This window comes from Marmota flaviventris, chromosome 3 (genome assembly GCF_047511675.1).
Source record: "Marmota flaviventris isolate mMarFla1 chromosome 3, mMarFla1.hap1, whole genome shotgun sequence".
In the NCBI taxonomy this organism is placed as follows: domain Eukaryota; kingdom Metazoa; phylum Chordata; class Mammalia; order Rodentia; family Sciuridae; genus Marmota; species Marmota flaviventris.
The window spans coordinates 170,139,030-170,161,392 of record NC_092500.1 but is presented as its reverse complement, the minus strand read 5'-3'; the positions used below and the strand labels follow the sequence as shown (position 1 = coordinate 170,161,392).

Below are 22,363 nucleotides of genomic sequence, written 5' to 3'. Positions count from 1 at the left end.
AAAATGTAGTAAACAAGTGAAAATGTTCCTCGGGCCACAGCACCTTTGGAGGTCCAGGGCTGTTTGGATCCTGAAGGCATTGTGTTAGCCGGTTTTCCATCACTATGACGAATACCTAAGATAATCTACTCAAAAAGAGAAAAGGTTTATTTTGGCTCACAATTTTGAAAGTTCCATCCCAATCAATCGACCCCGTTGGTTTTGGGCCTGTGGCGAGGCAGCACATTATGGCAGGAAGCAGGAGGCAGAGCAAAACAACTCACCTCACCACCAGGGAGCAAAAGGTGGTGAGGAGGCTGCAGAGGGGGTCCCCCATCTCCTCCAAGGCTTTCACCTAAAGACCTCTCAGTAGGGCCACCTCTTAGAGGACCCACCTCTTCCTAATAGCACTACCTTGGGGACCAAGCCTTAAGTGCATGGGCCTCTGGGGACATTTAAGATCCCTATGACAGCAGCCATCAATAGTCACCACCCTCTCCCTCATGGTAACAAAACCTCCTGAGGCCAAAGGATACCTGAGAGGTAAAACAGTCCTTGAAGTACCTCCTTAAAAATAGAACCCCACCAAGAGATTGCAAACGCCACACCATCTTTCAAGACTCTTCTCTTGTCTCCCTTCCTTCTTTTCTTTTCTCTGTCCTTTCTTCCCTCCAAATGGGGTCTTGATACATTGCCCACACTGGCCTTGAACTCGAGATCCTCCTGCCTTAGCCTCCTGAGAAGATGGGCCAAGGGCATGTGCTGCTATGCCTTGCTAAAGATGCTATCTCCTAATCTGATGCTGGGATCAAACTTTATTTTTTCAGAGATGAGGTCTTGCTATGTTGCCAGCCCAGCCCTGATGTCTCCTGCTTCAGTCTCCCAATTAGCTGGGGTTCCAGGCATAGCCACCTGGCTTAAGACATATTCTAACTATCAATGATCTGTCAACACACGTCCGTTTCCACACCTTCCTCACATGCAATGCGCTTTGGTTAGCAGCACTCCCAGCGTAGGGACAGTCCCTCCACAGGGGCCGGTGGGAATAGGTAATAGGGGGCATGTGTGCATTGAAAAACGTCCTGCAGTGATTCTCCCGAGCACGGCAGGACTCAGGATGGGACAGCATCCCTTCCCTTCCAGTTTCAGTTGACATAGCAGGTAGAGGTGAGTCAGTTTCCTGGCCTCTGCATGGGCCATCTGAGAAGCTCACCTCAAGGGACAAATTCAACTCAAAGATCTCCTGGATCCTGAAGTGGGGTTGCCAATAATTAACAGTTGACATTTTGCGGGGCTGGAGGCACTGAGGATTGAACTCAGGGGTCCTTTACCCCTGAGCCTCATTCCCAGCCCTTTTTTATATTTTATCTAGAGACAGGGTCTCACTAAGTTGCTCAGGGCCTCACTAAGTTGCTGAGGCTGGCTTTGAACTTGTGATCCTCCTGTCTCAGCCTCCCTTATCTACAGTTGACATTCTTCATCTGTAAGTCAAAGATCAGGGTTGGACACATGGTCTATAAGGTCTACTACAGCAACGATATTTCACTGTTCCATTTGGGGAACAGGGTGAGGTTCCTAAGCTTTCCATCCAGTAAATCAAATCCAGTTGGTGGTGGTCAGGTCTGGCTTGCCAATGTGTTTATTTAACTTCCCAGTGTTATTGGCTTTTAATTAGTTGCCAATATTTTAAAAATATGGGGATGTCTCCTATTTGTTTCTAGCTCATCTTGGAAATTCTGGATCTGGCAACATGTAAGCCCTCAGTCCTGGGCGACAACCTTTTACAGAGCAGGGCATGCTTGTTCACAACCCCACTGGCCCATTTTCCTCATTCCCATCCCTTCCTGGTCACTATGGAGTTGAGTTTGCGAGTCCTGTTTTTAATTCTCTCCGTATTCCCTGGACCACAAGAGACAGTGACGCTTGATAGAGGGTCCATATCCAAACCTCTTTCCATGTTTTTCTGCTGCTTACAATGACTCAAGGGAGGTATATTCTGTGAGCACATGGGCTGTGGCCATGCCTGCCTGTTTGTTCATGACCACAGAGGGTAGGAGGAGAGCTAGAAGCTGAACGTCTTGTGATGGTTCCAGAAAGCTCCCCACTGATGACTGCGTGACAGATGGGCAGAAAGAGCAGAAGGGATGCTACGTAAACATCTGTGTGCATGGGTGAGAAATGAGATCCACAGAGAAAAAAACATATGGGGTTTTTCACGTGTCTTTTCCCCTTCCTCCTCTTTTCCTTATTGTCCAGGTCCATGCCACAAACGGCGGGCAGGAGGCTGTTGTACCCAGCTGGGCTCTCTGTCAGCCCTGAAGCATGCTGTCCTGGGGCTGTACCTGCTGGTCTTCCTGATTCTCGTGGGCATCTTCATCTTAGCAGGTAAGAGCAGCTCTTTTCAATTCTGGACTTTAGGATGAGAAAGGGAGACGTGGAGCCTCCGTCCCTCATTCCTACTGTCATGAGCCCAAACGCTGTCCGTGTCACCCTGGAAACCACAGAGGGAGAAGCCAGCTGGTCTCTCCACCCAGGCAGAATCCTTCCATAACTTTGCTTGCTTCATGTGAGAGCAACTGGCGGGTGTCACATGAGCTTGTGGAATCTCTGCGTCTAGCAGGGGAGGTCTGGTGGCTCAGTGTGGCTTCTGACACTTGCTGCACTGTCATGAGACCTTACTTTACACTGGGTCTCCTAGACCTCTGGAGTGTGGTCTGCACTGAGCAGGCTGAGCATCTTCTTAGCTCCTCGTCCTGGAGTGTCGTGGAAATAGTCACAAGCCCCTTGGGTGTTGAGGCTAATTGAGATCATGGTCAACCCACTGTTCTTTGCAGCTCCTGGGGGTGAGATGAGTTTGTCCCAATGCAGCCAGGCTCTCCTCCTCAATATCTATGCAGGATGGGCAGCTGATGGGCTGGGGTTTGGAGCCATTCTCTAGCCAGGGTGAAGTAGAGCTCATAGACTTAGGAAGGGTCCACATGGTGGTGGTGGTGGCACCGAGGGGGGGTCTGTTGATCTTGTGCTTTGAGCAGCCAGGTTCATCACCTACAGGATGTCCCACCATGATGGAGACAGGAAAGCAGTAAAGCTGTGGTGGTCTCCTCTGGTTTCCTTCCAGAGAAGGGCTACTGAGTTCCCATCTTTCTCATTGGAGAAGCTTGATGAAGTAGAGACACAGAGCCACTTTATTTCAATCCAACATGTCTCTCATGGCAGTGCTAGGCTCTGTGCTAGGATTGGGGACACAGCTAAATAAGACCCAGAGGTTTCTCTCAAGGAGTTTCAAGTCTGGAGGCTGAGGCAGGGCAGATAGAGTCCCCTCTCAAGGTGGAACACAACAGACCCTCTGATGGGGCACAAGTAGCACCGTGGTGAAGCCGGGAGGCATGCACTCTGGGAAGGAGGCTATTGCGTGGAGGAGGGTGGGGTTGGTCCCAGTGAGGCTCCTGGCCAGGAAGAGCTGACTTGCAGTGCCGAGGGTGGGGTCCTTGAGTTAACTCCAAGGCAGGAGTCTGGAGGTCCAGCCCTTATAGGTCACCCTTTGTTGGAGAACTGAGGTAGATGCCCAGGATCTCTCTGGTTCCAGCAAGTGGGACTACTCACTTGGGCTTGGTAACAGGATGCCCAGTGCTACCTGTGCCTTCAGACCTCCATGCTCAGGGCATCAGGGGTGATGTCTGTCCCACCAGCCAGTGACCTGGGGGGCAGCCAACAGCAACAACAAGAGAAACTCATGATTCATCCCAGGGACCAAAGGATGGTGTCCAGCAAGATCTCTCATAGGCCAAGCCAGGCAGAGGATGATTTGGACATGTTCTTGGGCTGCTCAGTGAGAGCTTGGGATCTGGGTTTTGTGGGTTTGGCTGCCAGGACCATAACAAATTTCTGGAACGTTTGGAGAGTGTTTCAACCCAGCAGGAAAGCCAGACTGTGGTGTTAGAACTGCCTTCAGAACAGGAACTTTCAGGTGACAGAAGGGAGTACAGAGGACAGGCACAATGATGGTGGGGCCAGGGCTGGGTCTTGGACGCCTGGAGGGCCCATAGGGAATCATCTCCTGGGGAAAAAAAAAAAGACGTGCAGGAGAGGAACGTTCCCTTCTGTTGCCTGAAGGGCTGCCATGTGGAAAAGGGTGGACACTGTTCTGTATGACCCAAGGGTAGAACCAGGACCAACGGGTGGTCATGGTGAGCAGGCAGATTTCCATTCACAACAGAGGAACTTTGCTAAGCAGTTGTTCTGTCCAGCTTGACGCAGAAAGGCTTTCCCCTGGCTTGGAAGTCGAATGGGATTTATGATGACATCTTGGAATCTTCAGAAAGGAGGGTGGAACAGGACTTCCTAGTCCCACGAAAATGTTGCCACGCTTCCTTAGTTGTTCCAGGTGGAAACCTGGGAGGATTTTCTGATCATCATGGTCACCTTGAAACCTAAAGCTCTAGGGCTCCATGTGGCCCGTGTGGAATGAATGTTGAGGGGGTTGGACTGAAGAAGCAGAGTGTCATGCTTCATCTCTTGGCTCTGGGTGTGGGCCACTGTCACCTCCCCAGGTTCCTGTCTGAAAAATCCTCTGGGAGAGGCCTGGGGAAGGTGCCAATGAAGACTACGATCCATGGCTCCCTCTGTCATAGGGAGGGGGACGCGGTGGGCAAGTCTGTGTTCCTTCAGGAGGCTCTGCCTGATCTAGGGGGACTTCTTCAGATGACCCGGCTGAAGGCCTTCAGTGATACTCCCTTTTCAGCAAATGCTAATATGGCGGAGAGGGTCACATGGGTCAGTGTGAATCAGAGCTTGCTTGGTCTTCTGTTGGGGTCTTGCTATGGGACTTCTGCTTCTTGGATAAATTGTTGCCCAGGACGTCTGTTTGAACCATCTTAATCTTCAAAACCTCCTTGTCGACACAAATCTCATACACTCTCCAACCGGATGAAAGGATTATCCCCTGTAACAAGTGCCATGTTGGAATACCTGGCTGGCCATATCTCACTGGAGTGCCAATACTTGTATTCAATATTACAAAACCATAATCTCATTGTGTAAAAATATTACTCTTATAAACCCCCCATGGACTTCTCACAAGTCATACCCTTGCTCAAATATTCAAAATAAAAGGCAAATACTATACCTTGTGTTTATGCAACAGTCAGAGATTAATCCAGCCATCACCCAGGTACGCTCCCAGTTGAACCTTCTGCTTTCTATCCAACCACCCATTCCTGACCAGCATCTTCCCAGGAACTACCCTCTGATATTCCCAAATACTGGGTGCCATTGCCTCCATTCACAGCCTTCCAGGATCTCTGAGGACACTACTGTGGTTGATTCTTCTACTTCCGAATTCCTTTTTAAAAGAAATCTCTACAATGCATTTTGTCAAACATCTGGCTGGTAGTCCCCTACTGGGTTACTGTTCTGTTCCAGATTCACTGTAGACAATGGGGTTCAAGTTCCTGAACGAGAGAATCGAGACTGGCGGGTCACGTGGTCAGGAGGTTCCCAATGAGCACTTCAGGCAAGATAGTCTCAGTGAGAGAGTAAAGGGAGGGAAGACTCCATCTCACCCACAACCATTCTGGGACAACACTATGGTGACTAACTGTGGTCATCTGGAAACACCTCTTCCTCCTCTTCCCAGTGGCAACTCCATTGACAGATTTGGAGGCAGAAAGGGAAGGTGCTAACACCTGGGGAGCTGATTTGGGGGATGTTATAGAATCATAGCAACAAAGAGGACCTGAGCCAGGGGGAGCTCCTGCTGAGACAGGGGTCCTCTCACACCTGAGGCCAACCTTCTGAACAGCAAGCACCCACCATTGCCATCTTTCTTTTTTTTTTTTTTGTCATTGCTTTCTTCCTGTGCACTTGGTGGGTAAAGGGCGAGGGAAAACCCTGGGAATAAAAAGTCATGAGATACAATAGATGTACTGGGTGGGTTAAAATGATAAACACACACACACACACGGATAATGTGATGTCACTTGTGCTATGTGCTAAATTATGCCAAGGAGAGCCTGATTCCTGAGGTTGGCAGGTTGGGGAAGGCCTCAGCCTGGGGGAGACTTGTCCAGATATTTGAATTAAGTGACCCTTTGTTTTTTGGATCACCTTTGTTTCAAGTAGATGAGTCCCTGGACTCCACAGAGCGCTCTGAGCCCACTTTATTTATATGGTAGATCTGACTCCATCATGCTTCTTAGGAATAAGAGCATGGTGCCCCCAGCCTATCGGGACACTCCGATCAGAAACAACCCCCTGAGGGTTCGTCCTTGCTCATCCTCAGGATGCTGCTGGGGATGTTGTTCATGACATCCCAGAATGTTGACTTCAGAGGACCCAGGAGGAATTATTTTCTGTCTCAGTTGCAGAAGGAGGAATGCTTTCTTTAAGCAATTAGTTTGTTTTCACTTTGAGGAGGCTGTGACTCTGAAGTCATTAAAATTACTTCCAAGGGGGCAATTAACACAGACGGAGGCAGCTGCCATCCCATCCTAACATTCAAAGATAATTAAAATGAGAAGCAGGAGATGGATGGGTGGTCCACCTGTAGCCAGCACACGGACTGTAGGGAAAACATTTTTGCGAGAGGCTCATTGCTGGTGCCAGCAGTGTTTCCCTACTCGTCCCCCCTTGTCCCCCTCTGCTTCTACCTTGGTGTATGCGACATATCCTTATGAACCGCCTTGATCCCTTTTGGAACAAGGAAGGATGTTGTGAGGTTTTGTCTTAAAAAAAAAGCAAACCTCCCTGTTCTATTTGATTCTTCAAGTTCATGGTGTCTTTAAATACGTGAATGGATGAATAAATGAGTGTTGGAGATAAGGAAGCTTGGAAAAGTACCTGGGATTATTTCAATTTAACCAGGCAACTCGAGGACATGAACAGTGAATCACCATGCTAGGACTTAAGTAGGCGTGCAATTAATTAAGTAAACACACTTACCATAGTGTGTGCCAGGCTGGCCCCAAAACCCGGATGGGTCCCAGTGGAAAGTACTACCTGATCCTCCCTGTCTCCATGTTCTGAGTTTGTGGTGGCATTAAACCCTGGCTTCTCCGTTACCAGCTAGGTGACGTTGGCCAGGTTACCTGACCTTTCTGGACCTGAGTCCCCCCATCTGAAAATGGAAGGAACTGGTGCTCCTACCGGCCTCACTGGGTTGCTCTGAGGGTTAAAGGAGTTGGTATGTCTAAACAACCAGAGCAGAGGCTGCCCACAGTAGCCTGGAAGAAGCAGGAGCCTGTGAGTGCTGTCATTACCCCAGTCGTGCCTATTATTGGTATCCATGCTCCTTCCTTTTCTTGGTTTCCTCTGCGGCCAGTTAAGCCTGATAACGTAAACTGAAATTCAATCCCGGCTCATCTGCTAATACTCTGTACTCTTGGGAACATCACTTTTCCATCTGAATATCAGTACATTCGTTTGTAAAATAAGCAGGTTGACCAGGATCTAGGCACATTTTACACCCTGAACAACACACACATGGAATCGTAACTCAAATAACTGAGTTATGATGACCACTGATGATTTTCTACTCTATTTTTTTTTTCAAATGGTCACAACCCATCCATTTATTTCACAATCCATGAATGGGTCACAAGTCGTAGTATACAAAACAACAGGCTAAATGATTGTTTTACTTTTCTCTGTGTCTTTCAAAAATTTTACGAGAATAGCTCTATTCCCTTCAGAATGTGGGCTTTGAGGTCAGATATCTGGGTTCAAACCCAGGCTGTGTCTCAGAGGCTCTATCATTTTGGGGCAAGTGAGGTAGCCTCTAAGACCTCTGGTTTCCTCATCTGTAACATGGGGGTGCACCCCAGAGCACTGATGTGAAGACTAAATGGATTAATCCGTGAAGACTCTAAGTCCTTGGCATACAAAAGGAGCTCAACATGTATGTTATTATTATTAACATGTTCAGAGGGATGTCGTTTTCAGGTAGCTCTTGTTTGGCCAGAGGACTGTGCCACTGTGACGGGTGACGGACTCGTCTTCCTTATCCCCCTTCACTCCCTCCCACGGCTTCCAGTTCCTGTTCCAGGAACAACTCAGCAAGGCCTTCCCCCATCCTCACGGTGCTGGTCATTGAGTTGAAATCCCCAGAGCCGGCCCTCCCCCCACAGTAGTCACCCCTGAGACCGGGTCTGGAGGCCTCTGTGAGTGGAGGCCTTGCGTTTCACTTCCACATTGTTTTGAAACAGCCAGTTTGGGTGGCCGCACCCCTTCCAGTCTGCTAGAGCTTTCATGATGAGGCATCCATCTCCTTCATCCTCATACCCCTCACTGTCCAGCACAATGCCTGCGTTGTGGGCTAAGCAATGGCCATCTTTTCCCCACCCTGTGACAGGTTTGAGTAGGAAACACAATTGGACATCACTCGTGGTGTGTCTAGATCCTGGTCAACCTGCTTATTTTACAAACGAATGTACTGATATTCAGAGGGCAGAGGGCAGAGGGCAGAGGGCAGAGGGCTGTGGCCGAGTGGGATCTGGTCTACCCAAGTTGCTGCAGCCTAAATTAGCCTGAGGCCCTCCAGAGGTGATGCACAGTACTGCACTTCACCGCATCCACAGCAGGAATCCCCCGCAACCCATAAAGGTCACATCCATCCCCTTCCTCCCCAGCCCCAGGTATCTTTCTGAGGACACTGAGGGCTGCCCATTCCGGGCCAGTGCAATCAATCGGCTTTGTGGGTTTCATTGTTGCTTCAGCTTAAATGCAGATGTTGTCAGTCCTCCCAGTGGAATGTCATCACGCTGGCTCCTGCCAAGTGTTGCAGGCGATTGGATCCACTTGACTCTGGAGGCTGACATTCATCATTTAGTTTTCCCTTTCAGCCTGGTGCCATCAGCCATCGGTCATGTCTGAGCCAGAGCCTCAATCTAGTCCCCATCCCTAGCCTGCTGCCACGTGTCCAGTTCCCAGGAGGACGTGACCCGGGGCTCACAAATGCATGCCAGTCCTTTACCCTGCGAGGGCCAAGTCCTAGGAGGTGAGGCGGGGTCACATCTGGGATCCTTACAACCTCTTCCTTGAACTGAGACTCACTGCCTCGCCTGTGTCCTCCCGACTCTATGGGCTCCCTACACTGTCAGAGCTCCTAGCAGAAGGTACCCCACTCTCACCTTAGGGCGTGGGAGAAGAAGGGCCAGGAGAACTCTGCCACCTTGGCTTTCCCCACAAAAGATTCCTGCATCAGGTTGGATGGCCCTGAAGTCCCCCACAGTGAGAAAAGCAGAGGACAGAGGCAGCCGACATGCTGCCTGTGAATGAGGTCGTTGTACCCTCTGGTCTCAGCCACATTGGTACTTACAGTCATTAGAGAGGAAAAGGCAGAGGACAGGTCTCAGCCACATTCTGCTGGAGTCAAAGGGCCAACTCGGACCTCCACGTTTGTAAGTAAAGTTTTATTGGAACACAGCCACACTCATTCATTTACATAGTCTCTATGGCTGCTTTTGTGCCACTGTGGTGCTCAGTGATGATAGTCAACAAGGCCTGCAGAGCCTGAGATAGCTACCACCTGCCCCTTTACAGAAAAAGTTGGCCAACCCTGTGCTAGGCTCAGCTGATCCCTGCATTTTGGGCTTCATAGTTTTCAAAGATTTTTACGTACATTCTGTCACCTAATCCTTACAATAATCTAAGAAATTCAGAAGATAGTTCATTTTCTAAGGGAGGAAACAGACCCCAGAGGAGCTGGTGAGTTTTGCTCCCACAGCTGTGGGTTGGGTCTTGTGGTTACATGAACGTGGATCTTCTCTCACCCGAATCTCCTGGTCTGAGGCTGGATCTGCTACCCAGTGCTGAAGTGCACAGGTGCTGGAGTCAGACTACCAGGGTACAAACCTCGGCTTTGCCCCTGACTGTGTGACCTTGGGCAGGTTATTCTAGCTGTCTGATCCTCAATGTCCTCATCTACAAAGTGGACGGGATTGCCTACCCACTCGCAGGGGCGGGGCAGGATGCCACTGATCACCATGTAATTGCCTGGAATATGCTTGACGTGCGCTGGTGTCTGTCGGGTGAGTAGAGCCAGGGACAATCCAGCCCTCACATCACCTTGCTCCATTGGACTGTCCAGGGAGACTCGTCAGGTGCTCTGATTTCTGTCCCGGAGCCCTGATAGGAACATGCTGGAGAGCCCTGCACAGCACACGGAACTGGCGAGGATGAGGAACCCTCCTCCCTAAACAAAGGGAGAGGGTGGGGGCTGGGGAGCGCCTTCTCCTTTCCCAGCTTTGCCCTCCTCCTACATGGCGCAGCTTCTGTACCTTCTCAACCAACTTTCCTTCTACCGCCTTCTGCTGGGCATGCCCAGGCTGCGAGGAGATTTTGCCAACCACCGTGGCTCTGCATTTGAACCGAGATGGAAGCAGATCAACTAGCATGCCCTTGTTTTCCACCCTTTTGGAGAAAAGGAGTAAGAAAATCTTGGAATTTCTGTGACAATCCTGCAGGCATCATGCCTGGCTGACCCCACCCAAGAGCACCAAATTCAAAACATTACTGACAGAGCGCCAATGATGTGCTTGGCACCATGTGAGACACTAGGAGGTCTGAAGAGGAATACGAGAGGCCCTGGCCATAAAGGTCAGGCCAACTGGTAGAGCAGATAGGCATGGAGTGAACAAGACACAGCAAGGGATGGACATTTGGAACCAGGAAAGCCTGAGTTCAAATCTCAGCTCAATTGTCTGAGAGCTGTGATCTGGGGAAATTACTTCAGCCTCTCTGAGCCTTATCTTTAAAGACTGTTAAAATGGGACTAAGAATAATCCCTTAACGGTACTGAGACTCAGCGAGATGACTTGTAAAGTGTCTTTGCACACCGCCCACTTTCAACAAAGGGTCAATCAATGCTTCCCTGTAAACCTCAAGTTAGAGGTGCTGAGGCCTCTGGACAGCTCCCATCTAACTCACTGGGTGTCCTTGGTTGCCCCACCCACCTCACTTGACATCTCAAGTGACTAGGAGCTCACCTTGTGCTGTGCCCTCCTCTCACAGTCTCCAGCTGGTCTCTTCCCAGTGACCATCATCAAGTCCCATCTGTCTTCTCTCCAAATTTTTCCCTGGATCCCAGACTAACATGTTCCATTACCTCCTGTGACATCCCCACTTGATTATTTAAGAAGCGTCTCAAACTCAGCAGAGCTGTTGATTTTTCCTTCCAGACCTGTTTCTCCTCCATCTCTGTAAGTGACACTCTGATCTACCCAGGGGTATGAATCCAAAACCAAGCCATGCTTCTAGATTTTCCTCCCCTCCTTTCCACTTCCACTGCACCAGCAAGCCCTGACGGCCCTCCTCATCTCTTGCCTGGGCTCTCTTAGTTAGCTCCCATGTAGGTCGCCAGAATTAGCCAAGAAAAATATAGGAAGCCCAGTTACATTTGAATTTCAGGTAAACAGTGGATAACTTTCTAGTATAAATACATCTTGGTATTTGGTGGGAGGACCCAGGAAAGAGGAGAGGGAAGCAGAAGATTTCTCATATAACCCATAGTCTCAGGCCTGAAGGGCTGTTTTTGTTATTGGTGTTGATAGCATTGGTGGTGTTGGTGATGATGGTGGTGATGGTGGTGGTGGTGGTGGTGATGGCAGTGATGGCGTTGTTGTTATCGGTGGTGTTGGTGTTGAAAATGGTGGTATCGTGGTGGTGGTGATGATGTTTTTGTTGTTGGTGGTGTTTATGCTGTGGAATTGGTCATGCTGTTGGCACTGGTAGTGGTGGTGAGGGATGTGCTAGTGATGGTGTTGGTGTTGGTATTGTGAGTGTTGGTAGTGTTGTTGGTGATGGTGTTGTTGCTTGTGGTGTTGGTGTTGGTGTTGACATTGTTGTTGATGTTGTTGGTGATGCTGGTGTTGATGTTGGTGCTAATTGTGGTGGTGTTATTCGTGTTGTTGTTGTTGTTGGTATTTGTATTGTTGGTGGTGATGGAGTTAGTGGTTGTGTTAGTAGGGGTGATGACATGGTTGTTGTTGGTAGTGGTGGCATTAGTGGGTGATGGTGGTGGTGGTTTTGGTAGTAGTGGTGGGCAGTAACTCTTCCTAGTCTCTCTCTGGTTCCAGAAGAGACTAGTGGCCCGGAGCTGTGGCCTCCAGGGAGATGACATGTTTGGTTTTGTAAGGACAATGTCCAGATCCATCCCACACCTTCCATCTCTGAGAAGCCCTTGAGACAGGAGGGAATCTTCCTTTGCTCCAGTTGCCCTCTCAGTGGGCAGGCCAGCATGGTCTGAAGGCTCTTAGGCTTCCCTGGACTCCTGCTGTTGTCAAAACCGTGAGATCTGGCCAAACCGCTGCCAAACCCTTCCAGTACAGTGTCTGCCAGAGTTTTTTTTAAAGCTGCATCTTTCCTGGAGGGCTCAAGGAAAGGCATTCTTATAAACCCATCAGCACCTGCTCCTGACCGCCCGCCACGGCGGGGACCAAAGGGTGATTTCCTGCAGGAGTCAGTGTGCTTTCAGGGTCTCTGGAAGCAGTTTATTCCCTTTGGCTCTGAAATCCCAGTCTACTTGTCTCTAGGAAGCAATGACAAAGAAGGCCAATGGCATATGTACAGAGCTCTTTGGAACATTATTCATAATCACTGAAAACTGGAAAAACCCTAAATGTCCAGCCTTTGGGGATTTTAAAAACTAAATTAACACAAAAAGAATATTACACAGCCATTTCAAATGATAAGTAGGAGCACCACAGGAGAGCTCATGTTAAGGGCAAAAGAGACCTCCTGGGTGCATACACCATGAGGCCATCATGCAGATATGCATACAAAAGGCCAAAGAGGGGATGAGAACTTGGAGAAGTGAGAACAACCGTGGCCAGCTGGGTGGGAGGCTTGCGGGATATATTTTTCTCTTTCAAGTTCCTCTAATATTTGTGCTATTAATAGCCACAGGACTCATTCTTCAACCCAGAGGAGTTTCTGCTGTCCTGGGGGAGGGCAGCCTGGCAGCCCCCAAGTGGGCAGGCGGGTCTCTTCTAGCCTTGAGGGTCCCCAGACACAGGCTTCCTGGAGCCTCCCTAGGTGCTAAAGTCTATTGCTTTGCTAATTTTTAAAATTATCTCTATCTTCTCTGGGAGCATGATTCCCAGGTCCCAGTTTCCCTCTCACCTGCTTTTCTAAGGCGCCTCCTCCCACCTGAGAGGCACACCTCAGCGATTCCATCCCCGAGTCTCCTAACGTGGATCTGCGGCCGCAGTCGGACACCTCCCGCATTTTCTTTCTGTGCAGGCAACACCTTCTAAAGAGCTGCCCATGATGACCCCCCGCTCCTACTTCTTCCTCTTAGCCTTTGGCCCCAGTTGTCAGCCTTGAGCCATTAGTTGCCCCTGGATTCCATTGTAGAGAGAGAACGAGGTGAAGAAGATCAGTGCCGGGTTCTGCTTCCGCCGGGTCAGGCATCCAAGTACATGGGACTTCATCCTGCAAATGTGACCTGCTGCCACCCGAATGAGACGACGTATTTAAGCCCCTGTGCTCTACTTATACTCTGTGTTGAAGGGTTCCCTGTCCCCTTTCTTTCTCTTTGTGGCTTATTACAGGGTCCCCACCTGTTATTCTAGCCGGGACTGTGTCTAGTCCCAAAAGGAGTCGTTGTGTGTCATGTCTAAAAAAGGGCGAAGGGACAAGGGGAAAAAATCCATTCCATGCCTCAGTGTTTTGCTGCACTTTATATGGAACAGCAGAGTTTTTAAATTATTTTGTCTGAATATGCGCACATGGCCCATAAGAAAGGTCTTGTTCCCTGTGGGAAGTAGGGTAGGTAGCAGTATTTCTCAGGGACATGGGAAAAGATGCATCCTTGGCCTTAGACGGTGGCAGCAGAAGCAGAGAGGGCCCTGTCCATGACTTTTGCAGGGACCTGACCCACAGAAACGCACATCTGTACCCAAACCCTTGTGCTCCAAATGGGAGTTGATCAGAAATGACTCCCAGGCATGTCAGTCTCCAAGGGCTGCTATAATCAAGTGTCGTGAACTGGGTAGTTTAACAAAAGTTCATTTTCTCATGGCTCTGAGGCCAAAAGTTCAAGATCAAGGTGCTGGCAAAGCCACCTTCCCTCTGGAGTTTCCAGGGAAGAATCCTTTGTGTTTTCCAGCTCCTGGTGGGACTGACTGTCCCCAACATGTCTTGGCTTGTAGCAGCCTCATCATAATCTCTGCTTCCATATTCGTGTGGTCCTCTTCCTTGTCTGTGTCTCTGTCCACTTACCCTCTTCCTGTACGGACACTGGTCACGTTGGATTTAGGGCCCACCTTAATGTAGGATGATCTCATCTTGATCACATTCACAAAGACCCTATTTTCAAGTACTGTCATGACATTAAGGGTTCTGGGTGGACATGAACTTGGAGGTGTGTCACCATTTGACCTGGCACACCAGGGCATGGAAGTCCACTTGAAGTCATTCCTTGTGAAGAGCTGAAAGGATAAGAAGCATCCTAGACCCCTTTCTTCCAGCTGAGTCTGGGGAGCCTCCCTGCTGTGAGAGAGCAGGACTTGGCTCCCTCCCATGGCTGCAGGAGACACTTCCCCAGCTCTGCTGACTTTCCAGCCCTCCAGGTGGTCTGGCAGGGCACCCTCCTGTTCTAGAGTGGGCTCCACCTTCTGCCTTACCATGTGGTTGGGGGCAAATCCATGGCTGCACCAGGAGGGCAGGTCTCCAGGCTGGTGGACCAGGCTTTGCCCCTTTCCCACTGTTCCCCTTTGTGGACGTTCAGTGGCTCCTGTCCTGCATTGTATGGAGGCCAGGTGTTCTAGGTCTGACCCCGCTAAGCAGGGACCCCCACAAAGACCTCGTACCAACCACATGAACTAGCTTTGGGAGTCCTGCAGACACGGGTTCTGATCCCATTCTGTTCCTATTTTTCTGTGACTCTGGGCAAATGACTGAAGTTCTGAGAGCTTCAGTTTCTCTATCCGTAAAGGGGATCCTAATGCCTCCTAGGAGTCCTGTGGCAATCCCTGAAGGAGACTCTGTATTTAAGCACCTGCCATCCCTCTCAGAAAGGAGTTGAGTCCCAATATATTTAATGGCAATTCTTGGTGCGGTGTTCATAAAAAACTGCTTACTTCACAATCATCTGTTTTTTTGCTCATAGAGCTGAGCACTCAATAGGCATTTTATAATGGCTTATGTGGATCGACTGAGAGGGCATAGACAATGTCTGTGAACACATATTCCAAGTGTAACATGGCCATTGGGTTCCTGGGCATTGCTGAGGATGGACAAGGTCAGCATCACTCTGAGACCAGCCCCATGGACTAGAGTCCCCACCCTGGTCCCCCACACATTAGAGGGCCCATTCTGTTTTTTATCTGGCCAAAGTCCAACCCACCAGGTGAGGCTAGAACATGCCTGCCTGGAGCCCATGTCTCCTTCTTCTAGAGCACGCTCCAGGGGCCTGGGACTATGCAATTTCCTTCCCTGAAGGTCAGCTTTCTTCCAGGGCCTCTGGTCTGCTGAGGGTGAACCACATGGCTGGCTGGAGGGTGGTGAAGGGGGAGCCTTTTCAGTAGAACTTGGGGGTAGAAGTTGGACATGCAGGCAGGGGTGTCCCTGGGCGTGAGTGTAGGGCCCACGGTGTTGCAGGTCTGCACAGGGGCAGGGAGGTACTCCCCACGAGGCAGGGTCGGGATCAGTTTCTGGGTAGGAGTCTGGGTTCCTGGCACCTATGAGGCCTGGCTCTGCTCCAAGCCCAGGCACGGGAGATTTAATGACGGTGAATATGTTGGTGTCACTGCCTCAGCCCCTGGGGCTGCCCTCCAGTTGGCAGAGAGGATGTGCTAAGCCCTTTCCTCTCGTTGGTAATTTTGGACCTCCGCTGGCCACAACACTCAGCTCCAAGGTGGCCGCTGAGTGACGCTGCTCTGGCTGTTTCAGGGCTCTCAGCTCAGTGCCCAAGGGAGGAACGATGATGTCTGGAACATGCTCACCACCTCCCAGCCTCTCTGCTCAGGACTTGCGGGCACTGCCAGAGACCAGCGCGCCCGCTCTCTCCTGGTGCTCTCTCTCTAGAGAGCGGGCGGGCTGGTCTCTGGCAGTGCCCACAGCCCCCAGGCCTGCAGCCCCCAGGCCCTCTTCAGAGCCAGACTCCAGTGCACATTATTTCCACGTGCAGACAGACTGTATGGGGGTCTCAACCCCCAAACACTGTCAGGGTTTCCACCTGGCTCCAGTCACCACGGTCATAACGGATTCCACTGGAAAATCCCTGACATCTGGTTATGGGGGGAGGAGGTCGGGTGGAGGTGAAGGATGTGCTACTGCTAATCCCTACTTCTCTTGCCTTCCTTGGAGAAGCTATTTGGCAACGTTAGCCTGATGTGCAAGCTGCCCAATTTATAGCACCGCAAACACCCCGACCTTCCACATTTGGCAGCTGCCAACCAGCACCAACTCTGCCACTGTGTTATTATAGTAATTGTATTTCACATAAAATAACTCACTTTGTCCTCCCAATACCATGAGACCTGCAACTATGAGGCCATTATACCCATTTACAGATGAAAACACTGAGGTCCAGTGAGGTTTCTAGTTCTCAGAGTACAAAATATGTAGGTGCTTATTAAATTTAAATGGTAGTTAGGGTCAGGGCTGGGGTTCACTGTTTTCCTAGTCAAGAGCTTGTCCCACAAACCTTTGCCCCACATGATTTCCACCTGGCCTCCCAGAGGGAATGCAGGTCAGCTAACCTGGAGCCTGAGCCAGGCACACAATCACCCACTGGGCTGTCCACTGCCCCACTGGCTCCTTGGCAAGAAGCAGACAGGGAAACTGAGGCACCCAGAAGTGAGGAACCAGAGGGCAATTTTCTCCAAGGAAGGTCAGTCCCAAGCCAATTCACGTTCAACCCTTTAGGGCTTGACTCACACAGCCTGGCTGGCTGCAGGGGGGTGGGTTATAAAGTTAGGCACAGGCTGGGGCATCGCATTGCAAATCACGAAGTGAAATGCGTGAACTCTCAAGGACGGATTTTTAAATTTCCTTGATAAAACGGGCTTATGGAAGAGTTCCCATTCCCTCCTGTAGCCCATTGCTTTCAATTTAACTAGGCTTTGGGGGCTGGAATCGTTCTTTTCCCCCTTTCGGTCTTGGAACGCATCCCACAGCTGCAGCGGCCTGCTCTCAGCTGTTTGTTTTTCTTCCTAGGAGAGGGATCGGGAATGTACCCACCAGGCCCCATGGGAATGGCCAGTCTGAGGCGCTCTCAAGTCCCCAGCCACACAAACCCCAAACACGTGGTGCTCATGCTGTGCCCTTCATACCATCCCTGTGGGCTAGTGGGCAGAGGCTAGCCCGCAGCCCAGACCTGCCCACAGAGCAGGCCCAGCTCTCTCCCCTCCACCTTTTTATTTAATGGTAGAGAAGACGAGGGGGGAGGAGAAAGAAGACTCCAGCCCCCGGGCTCCAGGCCAGGTCCTGAGACTTCAATTGTGAAAGCTGAGCTGGGCTGCTCTGTCACTCCCAGTTGGAGCAGCCATCCTCTAGGCCTGGGTGGGACTGGGCTGAGTCTGAGTAATTGCTTGCCTGGAGCGCTTGCCTGTTTGGATCCAGACAGACCCTCCCCTAAGTCGCCACCATCCCCCCTGGGGTGAAGCCGGAGACCCAGCCCAGGCTTAGTCCATCTTCCCACCCCCACCCCACCCACACTGCTGCCTCTTAAATTACCCTTTGGAATGGTTTTATTGTGTTAAAATGCACAACATAAAATTTACCACTTTAACCATTGTTAGTGTGCAGTTCAGTAGCCCTAAGCCCATTCACATGGGGCTGCCAACACTGCCACCCCCAGCTCCCAACCCGGTCATCTTCCCTAAGGTGAAGCTCTCACCCACTCAGCACAAATTTCCCATTCCCTCTTCTCCAGTCCCTGACTACCCCTATTCTACTTTCTGTTTCTTTGAGAAATGTGACCGTTTTAAGTACCTGATGGTGAGTAGGATCACACAGTATTTGTGCTTTTGTAACTGGCTGATTTCATTTGGAATTTCAACTTTGAGGTCTGTGTTGTAGCATGTGCCAGAATGTCCTTCCCTATATAGACCACACTCTGCATATCGACTCATCTGTCCATGGACACTTGGGTTGCTTCTACCTTCTGGTTGCTGTGAGTAATGGCTACTGCTGGTTGAACAATGATCTGTTCAAATTTCTGCTATTAATTTCCGCCTAAAAGTGGAATTGCTAGTCCTATGGATTTTTAAACTAGTTTGCCCTTGAAAGTTGAATAGGACTTTCTGGCCACTAGGACCTCTGTCTGCTGGGAGAGACAGAATGTTATGCCAGATTCCTGGGACCCCAATAGAGCTCCAGGAGCCAAATCCGATGCAATCACACAAGAGTCTTTATTGCAAGCTGGAGCCTGGACTCACAACCGTTCCCGACACGGTCCCAGGGAGTGAGTCCTGGTCCTTTGTTCAGTGAGATTTTATAAGTTTTGGGGGGATACTCTATGCGTCACAACATCACACCTCAAATCGTTCCATACCACGGGAAAATCAAACAACAACTCTTAACATTGATTAGCATATTCAATGGCGGGAACAAGTTGGGTAGGGGTGATTGGTTAGTACCAGAGGGGGATTCCTTTGAACTGATTAGTTTAGGCCACGAGGGGTGTACATGCTAATCTACATGGTTTCCCAACATATTATCAACCACCATAAACTACTGGGGGGTCATCTGGCATTCCAGGTATTTTCCCTGTCTAATGCTGATTGGAGATTGCCAGGGGGTTGCTATGGGTCCTCACCTAGCCTAATTGAGTCAGGGACACCTGGCGCCTCAGACCTCTCCTGTTATTTATTTATTTATTTATTATTTATTTTTAAAAAGAGAGAGAATTTTTTAATACTTATTTTTTAGTTTTCGACAGACACAACATCTTTGTATGTGGTGCTGAGGATCGAACCCGGGCCGCACGCATGCCAGGCGAGCATGCTACCACTACCGCTTGAGCCACATCCCTAGCCCCTCTCCTGTTATTTATAGACAAACAACTCAGCAGGGTGGGTATGTGCTTAGGAGTGCTCTGTGGGTTTTTCCAAGGACAAGGGTCACGCCCCCTTCCTTGGACAGGCTTAGCTCTGAGGTAGAGGCTGGTTTCTCAAAAATGGAGTCACATTAGTTTCTCAAGAGGTTGAAAGAAGATAGAGAAGAAAACCAAGAGCTATGAGGATAATGAATGTCAACCATCCTACAGGATCTCAGCCCAGCTAGGCCACTAAATGGGACAGGAAGTGGGTTGTTAATAGAAATGCAGATTCCACCCATTCCTGAGTCAGAAAGTTGGACATTCTACTTACTGGCTGAAGATGGGAAAAGGGGTCTTAATCAGAGTCTCTCTGGCCTTCAGCACACATGGGGCTATCAATAATGACCATGTAGCCACCACACCCATTCTTCTGATTGGACCCTTACATATGTATGGCAGTTAGCCACACCTGGCTGGCTTGTCTGTGATGGTCTGTATTAGTGTGTGAGAGCTGCCACAACAAAATACCACAGACTGAGTGGTTTAAGCAACAGACATTTATATCTCACGGTTCTGGAGGCTGGTAATCCAAGATCAAGGTGTAGGCAGGTCTCTCTTCTTGGCCTACAGATGGCCACCTTCTCCCTGGTTGTTGCTCCCTACATATAGGCCCAGGCTCCCGGTGTTTCTTCCTCTTTTTATAAGGACATGAGTCAGATTGGATTGGGGCATACTCTCCCAGCCTCATTTTACCTTAGTCACTTCTTTAAAGATCTTTTCTCCAAATCTTTGCCTTTTGAGGTATCAGGGCCGAGGATTTCAACATATGAATTTTAGAGAGGCACCGTTAAGCCCATGACATGCTTCTTGCCTCCATCAGTCAATGGATGATTATTTCAGATTCTTTATATTGCCCAAAAGAAGAGTATCATCAGGATACTGGTGATTTACATTTTTTCCCCAGAATTCCATTGCTCTTAGGGCGGTTACTTTCAATAATGCCAGTTTTCATTGAGTCCTTGGGTTTGAGCATGTGTGAGCATTTGCTTCCGATTAAAGCATACACATTTCCTGCATTGTTACCCAACAGGCTTCTTGGCTGTCATTTTGAGGGCTTTAATAAGTCCATCCAATTGATATGCCCTGATCTAATTGCTCATTCACGACTTCCCCAGGTTTTCACGCTACAAATCAGAGGGCAATGAATTTCTTTGCGCTATAGCATTTCCCATCTTTTGGATTATTCCTTAGGGTAAATTCCCAAGAGTGGGATTATTTTACAAAGGATCCGAGTATTTTTATGGCTTTTGATACATTCTGCCAGAGTGCTCTCCAAAAGAATTTGCGCATTCATCAGCAATACATAAACACACTCGTGTTCCCCAGTCTCTCCAGCATGATGTAACATTGTCGCAGGATTTTTCAAGAGAATTACTTTTTTTCCCCTCCTTTTCTTTCTTTTTTAAAAACTTTTTGGAATTTTTTTTTTTTTGATAGCTGATGATCCCACAACGTTCTCCATCCATTTGATTATTAATTGCATCATCTCTTAAGGGGACTCACTTGTGAAGCCTTTCGCTTCTGGACTGTGGAAGGTCCCAAAGGGTATCGATGAAGTGTCTGCCACATGCTGACCACTATGGGGTGCTGTGGGATGAACAAGGAGGCAGGAGGCCTCCTTCTTATCTTGCAGAAAGCTCTAATCAGCAATCACATCTTGTTTATTTGTTGTTGATTTCTCTGTACCCGACCCACTGCTTTCGCTTTGTGCATGCTGAGTGGATTTTTGTTGATATAGTTCTATCCCAGATGGCATGTTTATCTTCTCTGTGGTTCGCAGGGATCTGCACAGAATTCAGAGGAATGCAGAATCAGAATCCAATCTGAGCCTGAAACCCGGAGACAGAGCTCAGATCTGGCAATTCCATATGATGAACATGCGGTCGTGCGTGACAGAACTGGAGAAGATGAGGCTCCACAATAACTTCATTTTTTACTTTAAGTTGACACATGATAATCGAACATTTTTATGGAGTACAGTGTGAAATTTCAACTCATGTTTGACAATTAAAGCAAGGTTTGGAGTTTGAGGTTGGCGGTCTGCTCCATATGAGTAAATGTGTGATAGAGCTGTCCTCCCAAAGCTATTGTGACCAGTTACATTGATAGAGGTGGAGTGTGTAGAATAAGGGAGGTGATGGTCCTATTCAGCTTCATGAAGGTTAAAGAATTGCTTCATGTTTGACTTTTTTTTTCTTTTCAATTGTTTTTTAATTTGAAAAACATTTGAACCTGTATAGAAGTTGGAAACTCTATTGAGCACCCCTATAACCTTCACTTTGGTCCATCAGTTGGGAACATTTTGCTATATTTGTGCTCTTTCTCGTCTTCTCTTTCTCTTTCTCTTTCTCTCTCTCTCTCTCCTGGTTATAGCCTTTTAAAAAAAATTTGTGAAACCATTTGAGAGTAAGGCACAAATCTTACCCCTAAATACTTTAGTATGTATTTATAGGAACAAAGATGTTCCCTTATATCCCAACAATATTATTGAATGGGATTATCAAATTTAGGAAATTTAACATCCATATAATATGATTCTAAATATATAGTCCATATTTAACTTTCTCCAATTGCTCCAATAATGGCCTTTAGAGGGTTATTTTTACCCTGATCAGGATTCAGCCCAGGATCACACACGTAGTTGACGCGTCTCTTTCACCATCCTCTGTCTTCTATATTTCATTTTATTTTTGCGTTCATTGGCACATTCTAGTTACATGTACTAGCTGCAGTCATTTAACATAATCATACTCTTTGGTCTTCTTTTATGTAGAATAGCTCCTAGCCTTTCTCTGCATTTTATGACACTGATATTTTTGAGAATATGGGCCAGTCAGTTGGTATACTGTCCCTCAAATTGGGTTCGTATGATTGTTTCCCCATGACTGAATGATGTAGGTTACACATTCTTGGCGGTAACTATAAATCCTGCGTAGAAGTAAATTGTGTCAGCTTGTTCCTCTTTGGTGGTGGTAAATGGCATCCTCCAGGTTTATCTACTGAGAGGCATCTTTTATTCTCTTCATAGTTTAGAAGTGATCTGTGGGAAACACTCTGAATCTGCACAGCTGTACTTCTCCCCTTCACTCAGTGATTTTAGCATCTACAGATAATTCTTGCCTTAATTAGTTACAGCTTGAGTATCCCTTAACCAAAGTGCTTAGGACCAGAGGTATTTTATATTTCAAGTTTTTCTGAATTTTAGAATATTTGTATCGCTTCTCGGCCTTTTGGCTAAGATCAAGTGTAATTTTAGAATATTTGCCTATACATAATCAGATATCTTGGGGATGGGGCCCACGTCTAGACACAAAATTCATTTGTTTCAACTACTCCTTATAC

General features: G+C 48.6%; 1 protein-coding gene across 2 annotated transcripts in view; it reads left to right on the top strand.

Moving 5' to 3' along the window:
• Scara5 (scavenger receptor class A member 5) overlaps positions 1-22,363 on the top strand; it is a 105,453-nt gene that overhangs the window by 24,016 nt on the left and 59,074 nt on the right. For both annotated transcript variants that reach the window (XM_027927091.3, XM_071610607.1), the window contains one exon: positions 2,236-2,364. In XM_027927091.3, the coding sequence (XP_027782892.1) occupies positions 2,236-2,364 (129 nt within the window). The remainder of the gene's footprint in view (positions 1-2,235; positions 2,365-22,363) is intronic.